Source organism: Danio rerio, chromosome 5 (genome assembly GCF_052040795.2).
Source record: "Danio rerio strain M-AB ecotype USA chromosome 5, GRCz13ab, whole genome shotgun sequence".
NCBI lineage: Eukaryota > Metazoa > Chordata > Actinopteri > Cypriniformes > Danionidae > Danio > Danio rerio.
Genome location: NC_141025.1, coordinates 66,534,232 through 66,546,610, shown reverse-complemented (window position 1 = coordinate 66,546,610; position 12,379 = coordinate 66,534,232). Strand labels below are relative to the sequence as shown.

Below are 12,379 nucleotides of genomic sequence, written 5' to 3'. Positions count from 1 at the left end.
CTCTGCCAAAAAAGTGCAGATTTTGCCATTTCCAGGCATTGTACTGTAACAAACTCCTCTTAGAGATTTTATCAGATCAACACCAAAATTGTTATTGTTATCTAAAGGCTTTTAGATAACAAATTGCGAATGTTAAATTGATGTTAAATTGCGAAGATCTAGAGCTTTCGTCGAAGGGTGTGTCACAAACTTTGATGTTACGCCATGAAACAGGAAGTTGTTATAACTCAGGCATGTGTTGTCTGCCTTAAATGACACATGTTTGATAGGAGTCCTGACATGAGCATGTTTACATGCCAACATCTAGTTACAGACATAGCGCCACCTGTTGGCAACAGGAAATGACAAATTTTACAGTTTAACAAGCTTCTCCTAGACCAGGGGTCACCAATCTCGGTCCTGAAGGGCCGGTGTCCCTGCAGGCTTTAGTTTTTGATGAAGTCTGTGGCAGACTGACAGATCAGTGTTTTTTCATGGAAAAGGAAGTACTTATAACTCAGCCACACAATGCTCGATATGCCTGAAAATTTACAGGTGTGACGAGATTCCTCTCCTGAAGACATTTACATGCTAACATTGAGTCACAATCATTGTGCTGCCTGCTGACAGAAGAAAGTTTGGAATAAATCTGTGATTTTTCCAGGTTTGTTTTATATAACAAAAAATGTAATATATAGGATGAGACGTCTTTCTAGTAAAGTAGTAAAAGCTAAAGCATTTCAGAACAATACTAAATAGTTAGCATCTACTGACAGCCCAAAAATGGCCATAAGTGGATTTGTATCCAGATCTATGTTGAAGGCATCTTTCAAAGTTTGCAACACTTTTTTTTCTCTATAACTTATCTCTCAAAACTGCCTCCCTGTCAAATTGAGAATTCTTTTTAGAATTCTCAAAATGTTTTTTGTTCACCGCATGACCTTAAAAAGAGACGTTGAAACCTTACAACTCAAGTAGGAATCTGAGATCCTCAAACCAGTTCCTGTTAGTTGTTCCTCATTCTAGATGGAAGACAAAAGGAGGCTGTGTTTGTAGGGTAATTGCTCCCAAATTGTGGAATGCCCTGTGGAGACTTTCAAGAAGCAGCTGAAAACTGACCTGTTCAAACTTGTCCATGTCTAAATTGTTTTTGTTTAATTACTATTTATTACTTTTAACCGCACTGAAAAAAAATGGATTTATTTTTTTATGTAAGTGAATTTGAACAAACTAAATACATTCAGTAATGTTCAACTTAAATACTTTGTTCAAATTCAGCCAATATAAATTGTTTTCAACCACTTACCTTAAAGAAATCAGTAATTAATCTTTTTTTTCAGCGTTAAAGGTGCTTTGTTTGTCTTTTAGCCCTCATTTAATAATTTAGCTGTAAAACACTTTGTGCTGGATAAGTTGGCGGTTCATTCCGCTGTGGCAACCCTGAATTAATAAAGGGACTAAGCTGAAAAGAAAACGAATGAATGAATGAATTTCATTAAGCAGAAAAATTTGGTGCTGCAATCCAACAAAATCTTTGTATTTTTGTGATTTATGTGCGTTTTTACTTATTTACTTGTTTATTTAATGACCTGAAATCTGAAACCCAACTTGTTTATACAGTATATATAGCTAATTCAACTCCTCACCTTGCCTCTAGGACCTGGCAGCACAGTTTCCGTGGGATATCTCCATCTCCCAGCACTGAGATCTGGAGGTGAATCTCCCCTTGCACCTCCTCATCTGGGTCAATCTCTGTTAGGTTCATCCATCCGTCAACACCTAAACACAAAATGACAAGAAGCTGAAAAAAAGAAGAGCTCATATGTCCGCCTCTGATGTTCAAATGAATAATTTAGCAGGCAATCAAGTTATGGCGGTGGGCTAAGTTCAAGGACAGAGACCCTAAAGCGGTCTAGTGCACAGGGCTAGGAGTGTTATTATGGCTTCCACTGATCCAGAACATTTTCGTATATCTGCAAACACACACAGGCGACCTGATAAGGGAAGGTCAGTAAGTACATACACACACACAAACCCACAGCGGGAAGGCCTACAGCTGGGATAAATGTAATATATTGTGCCCCTCCACAGGAACTCTAGCTTTAAGAGGCTTAGGTTAATAGAATTAATGGCCTTGCTGTATTTCTACAGAATAAGCTTACGGCAGACCGAGAACATTCACTAACATGATAAATGTTCCAAAAATGTGCATTACGATATGAAGGACTGACTAAGATGTACTGAATGCAAGTATTTCAATGTATTAATACATTTCCTATAGCTTGCCTGAAGAATTTTTATTTATTTATTTATTTATTTTTATTATTAAAGAGCTCGTATTATTATTACTATTATTTTTAAATAAGCTTCCCTGCAGTGTGTCACATACTGTAGCATTGAGTGAATGAAAACATCCAGCTGATGTTTAAATCTGAAAGAGCACGGTGTTCAAAAATGATTGATTCTTTAATGAAATAGTCGACTCAGAGTCGAATAAATGAATTGTCCAGGGTTTGGATCTTTTGCCTAAATGCGTCGCCGTTGATACGGTACATCACCAAATATGTAGTACCGGATTCGGTAAAATATGAACGCGCCTTTACGTTCAGACACTATCAGAGCAACTGGGATCACAAGACTGATCATGATGCGAAGATGACGATCACTGACAGATGGAAATTCAGCTGTGGGGGATAAAGGGTTGAAGTTAATTTTCACAACAATACCACAGTATTGCCAACCGTGTTCTGTGTTTGTTCCTGTCATTTTTCTGTTTTGATACAATAACCTATGCTGCAACGCAGAGTTCGCCAGCCGTTTGCTATCAAAGAAGCAGCAGAGACTATCGTGTATGGAACTTTGATTTTGACAGGGACTTTGTCAGTGACTGTTGCAGTTAAAATGTACCAGTTTCTTCTTCCTCAGGATCTTAACATGTAAGTGTAATTAATATTGTTGCCTCGTTTTGTGTAGTTTACAAAATATGTATTTAATTGTTTGTTGCAATTGTAATTGCTCCACGCAGCTTGTAATCACTTATCTAATATAGATCAGCTTGTACTGTATCTCTCAGGTTAAATCTGTATGAGGCTATTCGCATATTGCGTCCAAAAAAAGTTAAAAACGCAACGTATGCTTCTCCTTTACAGATCTAAATGCTCTTCTGAACCATCAGCTGTTTCTCATATGTGAAGCGCGGTCAATTTTCAAAATAGTTCAACTTTTGCCGCTGTGTGGATTAATACTGAATGTGTGTCGTTGTTATTACGTGGGGTTAGGGTTAAGAGTAAAGTAATATACTGGTGTTTAACTGCATTGCTTTATTGCATTCCTGCATTGGGCTCACACACTCTGTGTGCTACTTCATTGTTGTTTCTCATCTAATGCTAAACCCAGTTGACCGATCACAGCAGACTGGGTCATCGGACCAATTACAACAAATTAGCCTCATGCAAAGAAGGGGTTTGGGAACAAAAGAATCGCTGAACAAATCATATCAGAGTCGTTGGGATAATTAAGCAAAAATAAATGCAAAAAAAATAAAAAATTATAAGACAATGAAAGTGTTTTTTGACCTTGCATGCATATCTGCCTGTTGTTGTAGACCCCTATTTGGCCTGGATTGGTTAATCAGGAGGACCGGGAGAATTCCCGGAGGACCAGTCTGTTTTTTGGCATGCCTAGCTATCTGCACTCTTAGCAGTCGCACTTTTTAAAATGTATTTATTTAATTGCTTGCTTGGTTGCTTGTTTGTTTTTTTTATTTATTTAATCATGGTTTATTCATTATTTTGCCACAGCTCCACTCTTATTATTTAGTTTCTTGCAGCCCCATGAGCAGATGACCATGAGCCCCATAATGCAGCCTTAATAATGACGTTTTCATCATTCGACTGCCCAACAGTGGCACCTTGCTCATCAGCAAAATCATTTGTTAAGCGATATGCGAGAGATGAAAAATCACGCAAAGGTGGCACTGAAAAGGCCAGAATTAACATAGCTGAGTATATTTTTTGTTAAAACCAGTGGCAGTAAGAGTTCAACAACACATGAAGACGGTGAAACAGCCGATAAATTAACATTTAGCTAGTTAGGAGCATTGCAAAACAACTATGTCTGCAAACCACCGTTTATCTACTGAATATTTTCTTGTACTGTAGCTCATCAGCAGCAGCAGTCAACTGTCCAGTTTGCTGCTAACAGTGAAGAGCAAACAGTGAACACCACAAAGCACCAGTCATGAGCCCAACACACTAGAATGGGCAGGTAGGCTATGTCATTGTGTGAAAATTAGAATTTGAATAATTATTATTATAATTAATGAATATTACACCTGCTTAATGAAATCAGTTGATTCACTACATTAATAAAGCTGACTTAACTTGGGCAGAAAGCTAAAAAGGGGAAAAAAATGAAGCCATCATTAGAAAGTAATACTGTGGTTAAAAATGTCAGGCATGTAACAGTGCAATACTTGTTTTATTTTTTAATTTATGTTTAAGGACTGGATATCTGTGAACAATTTAGCACAGAATATATATTCAGATATTGAAGAAAAGGACATTGTGAAGTTTTAAAGAGCAGTGTTGGAGATTTAGCTACCCTTTAATGTTCTAATATGAAAAATATTATATATATATATATATATATATATATATATAAGTTAAAAAAGCAGCTGTTTCCTTGAAAAAGACATGATAGTGTCATTAGAGAATTCAATACATTTAATTTTAATGTTTATTTTATACATATAGCATAATATATATTTGTATTTATTTGATATTTTTCCATTTCAATGTTTGGATATTTATGAGCACTAATTCTTACAGAAAATAGATTCTGATCCTGTTAAACATTACATTGTGTTAACGTTTCAACCAAATCTTCACTGTGAAGTACTGAATTGGAAATTAAGTTATTTTAATATAGTCAGTTGTGAACTGAAGTGGGCCGCTCTAAGCCTTGAAACTCCAGAGCTGAAAAGGAGTCCCACTCTGGCCCTGCCCAAAACCAAAATATTACCTTTTATAATGCAAAATAGGGGCTCTTTAAGGTCTTGGGACTTTTTTTTTTTTTTGCTGGCAAAAGAAAAAGAATGTGGTTTAAACACTCCAGAGAGACTCTCTTCTGTTCTATGATACATCAAATTTATAAATTGTTCAGGATTTGATTGTTGATTGCAGTTTACTTGATGGCCACTAGTGTCGCTTGTAACATAGGTTTGCGAAAACTTTACATTTTAATACATTAAAAGGATAGCTCAGTCAAAAATGAAAAGGGCCTCATCATTTACTCTCCCTCGTGTGGTTTTAAACCTTTATGAGTTTCTTTCTTCTGTTGAACGCAAAATGCGATATTTTGGGCTGATCTCATGAGAAAACGTAACTGTTTTACTTTTTGTCAGCTTGGTGGTTAATTCAACAAGTTCAGTTGTACAAAAATGTACAATTTTTAAAAAGAGCAGCGCCAACAAACCCACGCCTTAACCCAATCGTCATTGGGGGATGAGCAAATCATACACTGCTCAAAAAAATAAAGGGAACACTTAAGAGACAGAGGAGACGGAGTCTACAACCCACACAAGGGGCTCAGGTAGTGCAGCTCATCCAGGATGGCACATCAATGCGAGCTGTGGCAAGAAGGTTTGCCTTGTCAGTGTCCAGAACATGAAGGCGCTACTAGGAGACAGGCCAGTACATCAGGAGGCATGGAGGAGGCTTTAGAAGTGCAACAACCTGGCAGCAGGACCGCTACCTCTGCCAGAGCCCTGTAAAATAACGTCCACCTGGCCACAAATGTGAATGTGTCTGCTCAAACGGTCAGAAACAGACTCAATGAGGGAGTTATGACAGCCCGACGTCCACAGGTAGGGCTTGTGCTAACAGCCAAAAACCCTGCAGGTCATTTGGCATCTGCAAGAAAACACCAAGATTGGCAAATTCACCACTGGTGCCCTTCACAGATGAAAGCAAGTTCACACTGAGCATGTGACAGAAGTGACAGAGTCTGGAGAATGTTCTGCTGCCTGCAACATCCTCCAGCATGACTGGTTTGGCAGTGGGCCAGTAATGGTGTGGGGTGGCATTTCTTTGCCGCACAGCCCTCCATGTGCTTGCCAGAGGTAGCATGGCTGCCATTAGGTACCAAAATGAGATCCTCAGACCCCTTGTGAGAACATATGCTGGAATCCTCCTAATGCAAGACAATGCTAGTCCCCATGTGGCTGGAGTGCATTGACGAAGGCATTGATGCTATGGACTGGCCCACCTGTTCCCCATATCTAAATCCAACTAAGCATACGTGGGACAATAAATTCAATTTCCATCGATTTTCTTGTGACTTGGGGGTCAGAACATACAATTATATATAGAACAAAGTATTTATGTGCTACTTTAGTGTTCTCTTTATTTTTTAATGAAGTGTACAACATTTTACCAATGAAATTGTACAAATTTATGCACTAAATAAAAGTTACAAATTGCTGTCAATTAAAAAGAAAAAAAGAAAAATGAGCAGACTGAAAAATGCTGGTTGCTGGGACTCATCGACTTCCTTAGCAGGAAAACTTTAATTCATTTTACTCAATTAAAATGATGAAACTGTTTGTTTGTTTAATTGCTTAATGTATAGTCAAGAGTCATTCTTTTCTCTAAAAATTTGCTTCAGTGTTCTACTTGAGAAAATGTATTGTTAAAAGTTTGGGGGAACAATACCTTTAAGTAAAAATCAGTGTTCACTGTTTCTAGGTTTCAAATGAAACAACAGGTGTTCACCAGTATGAACCACACCACACTATGAGCTAGACTTTATTGTAGGGATGTAGGAATGAAAGAGATGGTAAGGAAACAGTGGGATGAAGGGGAAGGGGAGTAAGAAGATAAACATTGAACAGGTAGGTAGGTTGATAAGGCATCCTACAATGATGCCCAGAGACTCCAGAGGCATCTCACCCAGAGTGGGGGTACAGTCTCTGTAATATTTTACCCCAATTCATCCTACAGTAGGAGGGAGGAGAGGGTTATAAGGATTGTTAATGGGAAGCAAGGAAATAGAGTGAGGGAGGATGAGTTTGAGAGAACGAGAAGAACAGTGCTAGGGGCTGGTATGTCTTAAATAAGTTTAAGGGAGTAGGTGATTAGTTAAAAAGGTGTTTGGTTAAAGAGGCAGTGGTCCCACTGCCAAACCTTTGTTAACTGCATTTAATATACACTCATAGATGATTCAACTAATGATCCTTAGCCAAAATCTCAGATGGCCAGACACCTATATATGTATTTTATAAATAATGACAACATCAGTGTTCAAAACACTGTTAGCTTGGACATTGTAGTGTACGCTATGAATTTTTAAAAGCTTAGCTAAAATATGCGACATGACTATGAATTTTTAAAAGCTTAGCTAAAATATGCGACATGAATAAACAGCGCTTATAAAAGGCAGTTCAGATTTCAATGGACCTAGAAGGTGTATTCTGTGTGTTATGACCTGATAACTAGCAAGGTCACGGTTAAACAAAAATGAGGGAACAAATTAATAAAACATGGACATGAATTAATAAGTCGTGGGAACTAACTCTTTTTTTTTTCTCTATGTTATGTGCGGAGATCTGTCCTTTAGCAAGGAAATCAATGAAATTGAGGTCAACAGCTGTTGAAGACCCATTTTCGAAGATTATTGTGCTGAAAGCTTGACTAAAGGACCATCAAAGCACTCTGATTTTGCAGTCACTGGCCACCTCTGTAAATTTCTAGATTAATTCTAGGCTTGTTTACTCCTGCCGTTTTTCCTCTTGATTAGTATTCTAGGGTTTCACTCGTCAAGGTCCATTTTCCATTATTGCTCTGGTGAGTGGCCCAGAAATAAATTGGTCCTGCCAAGGAAAACCTTTCAGTTCAGCTGGATGTTTCTGCTGGCTTCGTTTTATTTTGTGGAACTGAATGTGATTATAGCATCTGATATCATAGATATCATATTTTAGCTCTGTGAAAATTGCATCTTTAATACACCAGACAAGAGAGAGAGAGAGAGAGAGAGAGAGAGAGAGAGAGAGAGAGAGAGAGAGAGAGAGAGAGAGAGAGAGAGAGAAAGAGAGAGAAAGAGAGAAATAGAGAGAAAGAGAGAGAGAGAGAGAGAGAGAGAGAGAAAGAGAGAGAAATAGAGAGAAAGAGAGAGAGAGAGAGAGAGAGAGAGAGAGAGAGAGAGAGAGAGAGAGAGAGAGAGAGAGAGAGAGAGAGATGAATTTAAACTCAAAGATTCCAGGAAAACAGCTTTGTTGTTACTTGGTATTGTTCAAAATCAATAACTTGACAAGAACGCTGAATGGAAAATCTCTATAATAGGCAGCAAATGTTCTGTATTATCCCACTGCTCAGTTCAATCATCCAACCACTGAATTTAAACGGCAAAAAAATTCATTCGTGCTGACGAATTTGTCCACAAACTATTTCCGATGGCAACAAAATCTGCTTAAATATAGGAAAACAAGGATGACAAAAGAACTACATCTTTAACATCAGCTAAATCAAGCTATTACTATAAGTAGTTATAAGTAGTTTTTAGCAACTGTCTGGAAATAAATCTTTAGCTGTCTTTTTGCAGTTCACAAACGCATTCACACATACGCATACCTGTACACAAAGCATTACCCTGTAAGAGCCAAGGCCTTTGCAAAATCCGTTTAAATAGAGTTCATTTTTTCTTCATCTACTTTTGCAGCAAATACCAACAGTTTGGCAATTTATGCCTGCAATGGGGTTATGTTTCTCAGGTGTTTTTTTTAGCACATTGCTAATGTTTTTAGAGCAATGTTCTGTGATTGCTACGGTATTAAGGGTGTCAGTTAATGAAGATACTTTAAAATAACCACATTATATATGTAATTTGATGTGTACTGACTATTTTATGAAGCTTAAAGATGTAATCAAGACATTTACACTGCAATAACATTCTGTGAGGCAAAGTTACACTAAACGGCCACTTTATTAGGTACACCTTACTAGTACCAGGTTGGACCCCCTTTTGCCTTCAGAACTGCCTTAATCCTGTGTATCATAGATTCAACAAGGTGCTGGAAATATTCATCAGAGATTTCAGTCCATATTGACATGATAGCATCATGCAGTTGATGCAGATTTGTCAGCTGCACATCCATGATGCGAATCTCTCATTCCACCACATCCCAAAGGTGCTCCATTGGATTGAGATCTGGTAACTGTGGAGGCTATTTGAGTACAGTGAACTCATTGTCAGGTTAAAGAAACTAATCTGAGAAGACTCACATTTTATGACATGGAGCGTTATCCTGCTGGATGTAACCAATCAGAAAGGGATTGACATGGTCTGCAACAATACTCAGGTAGGCTGTGGTGTTGACACGAAGCTCAATTGGTACTAATAGGCCCAAAATGTGCCCAAAAAAATCCCCCACACAATTACACCACTACCACCACCAGCCTGAACCACTGATACAAGGCAGGATGGATCCATGCCTTCATGTTGTTGACGCTAAATTCTGACTCTATTATCTGAATATCGCACCAGAAATCATCAGACCAGGCAATATTTTTCCAATCTTCTATTTTCCAATTTTGATGAGCCTGTGCGAATTGTAGCCTCAGTTTCCTGTTTTTAGCCTACAGAAGTGGCAGCCGGTGTGGTCTTCTGCTGGTGTAGCCCATCTGCCTCAAGGCTGGACGTGTTCTGCGTTCAGATGCTGTTCTGCATACCTCAGTTGTATGCACTGGATATTTCCTCTTTTTTAGACCATTCTCTGTAATCCTTAGAGATGGTTGTGCTTGAAAATCCCAGTAGATCAGCAGTTTCTGAAATACTCAGACATGCCCGTCTGGTACCAACAACCATGCCACGTTCAAAATCACTTAAATCACCTTTCTTCCCCATTCTGATGCTCAGTTTGAACTGCAGCAGATCGTCTTGACCATGTCTACATGCCTAAATGCATTGAGTTGCTGCCATGTGATTGGCCGATTAGAAATTTGGCTTATTAGAAATTTGCGTTAACAAGCAGTTGGATAGATGTATCTAATAAAGTGACCAGTTAGTGTATAACATAAATGATATTTACATTTATATATATATATATATATATATATATATATATATATATATATATATATATATATATATATATATATATATATACATACACACACACACACACACACACACACACACACATATATATATATATATATATATATATATATATATATATATATATATATTAGAGCTGTGAACCTACACTAGTCGATTATCATGCCATCGATTCGGTTCAATTCGATATTACAGTGCATCACGGTGCATTGACGGTGCTTTCCATACACAGTTTTATATTTTTTTCACAGCAGCAGTTCTTGTATTAAAATGTTTGAATATATTTATATTTATATATTATTTGTAATACAATTTTGTCGTTTAATACAAACAGTCAGATATACAAACTGTAACTTTAAACAAAACGAGCATTAAGCAAATAATATAAACAAATATAAATATCCAGCTCAATTTCTGATCCTTGTCTAGTTCTCTTACACCTCTTTGATTGGTCACACCCTCAACAAAAACGGTCGCTATTGGCTCTTGCCTCTTCAGATAAGTGACACTCATAAGCGGCAGGCGGCAGCGGCGATCTCACAGCTGATGTATGATAGACACGGTGGAGAAAACTCTGCAGACACGCGCTCGTTTCTGTATCCAAATGTAATGCTGTAAAACAGCCGAGAGGAGAAGAAAAGCCACCCCAGCAGGTCAAATGGGCCACTGGGTGTGTGTGTATGTGTGTGTGTGTGTGTGTGTGTGTGTGTGTGAAAGAGAGAGAGAGAGAGAAAGAGAGAAATGGAGTAGGCTACTTTCATTCTCTTGATCTCAGTGAAATAGGGGCTATTGTTGTATATGTCAGTGAAAGACTGATCCAGCAAACACACACAGTGAAATTATGCACAGTTTATGAGTTTTAAGTAGTTAAAGTGTTGTAAATACTCGCGATCGCCTCCCTCTCGACAGAGCGCTTATGAGGTAAATGACGTCAGTAATAACCGGTTATGATTATAACTGAACCGATACCGAATTGTCCGCATCTGCATCGCGATGCACCGAAGAAACGATTAATTTTGACACCCCTAATATATATATATATATATATATATATATATATATATATATATATATATATATATATATATATATATATATATATATATATATATATATATATAAACAACATGAAATCATGAATTGCAAGTAATAATTGCCTATTTTCCACCATCCTATTTGATAGAAATGCCCACTGCTATGTTTGAAAACAGTTTTCCATAGTAAAAGAACTAGTGTCGTGCACTTGGGTCTTTTTGTTTAAAAACTCAGTCAAATGATTTGTAAACTTTAATAATCTGGTTGTTACACTTTACTCAAAATTATTAACATAGAGCCAATATAGTCTGCACTTTATGGGTTATTTTCAGTCTCTCTAAATCAATCTGTATCTAGAAACAAATCTACAATAAAACATGAACAAACGAAAAGTGTCTTTCTGATGCAGTCTGGAATAGTCTTTTCCAATATTACACTGTCTAAAGCCGAACACAAGCAAAGACAGTAGAAGCTATTATAATCAGTGACTCCACATACAATGGATGTGGCGCGGATGTCCTGTTCTATTTCTGATATACTCCAAGAGCTTGCGCTACTTCTGACAAAGGAAATAATGGGGCTGCGATGCAACAATGGCCATGTCTGGTGTAGATATGGTTTTAGAATCAAAAAGAAGGCAAAGGCCGCACTTTTCTAATTGTACAAGATCTTGTTTGTCAGGGTATTGTGGAGAGAAGAGAGGACCAAATGCAGACCGCAAACCGCTGAAAAAACCCTCAAACTACCCCGTCAAGGAAAAATCCGACATTGATACAACAAGACAAACCTCACACATGATCAAGAGATTAGCAAATGACATGGAAAGAAAATAGATCAGCAAATCACAGAGAACGGCGAGAGAAAAAATAGGGAGAACAAACCAATCAAGTAATGAGGAAGGAGAGGTGGACATAATATACCAATACTAAAGTAACAAGAAGGGCCGTTATCAAGACAATAGATAGAAGAAAGCATGGCACATAAACAAAACAAAGCCACAAAAACATGACACTAAAACAGAGGAAGAACTCTTTCATTTCTCAACTAGAATAAACAAGAGTGAAGTGATAGGACCCTTACATTGCAATCCTTAGAGGCAACTTTGTTCCTTCATTTCTGTAGTACTGTGTTTGTATCTCTCTGTTAACTACTCACAATCTAATACAAGCTATGGAAGCAATAGTTAAGTTTTCTATCCAAAGATGCGAGTTACTTATACTTATGCGCAAAACTGGAATATCGGATAAAATAT

General features: G+C 37.5%; 2 protein-coding genes across 7 annotated transcripts in view; one reads left to right on the top strand and one right to left on the bottom strand.

Moving 5' to 3' along the window:
- The window catches only part of mcama (melanoma cell adhesion molecule a), a 638,953-nt gene that overhangs the window by 155,004 nt on the left and 471,570 nt on the right, over positions 1-12,379 (top strand). The window lies entirely within an intron of this gene.
- Positions 1-12,379, bottom strand: part of rasa4 (RAS p21 protein activator 4) — a 100,194-nt gene that overhangs the window by 52,504 nt on the left and 35,311 nt on the right. For all 3 annotated transcript variants that reach the window (XR_015490440.1, XM_087252599.1, NM_001099451.2), the window contains 1 exon segment: positions 1,626-1,758. Coding sequence is in view for 2 of the 3 variants with exons in the window: in XM_087252599.1 (XP_087108725.1) it covers positions 1,626-1,758 (133 nt within the window). In the remaining variant the exon portion in view is untranslated.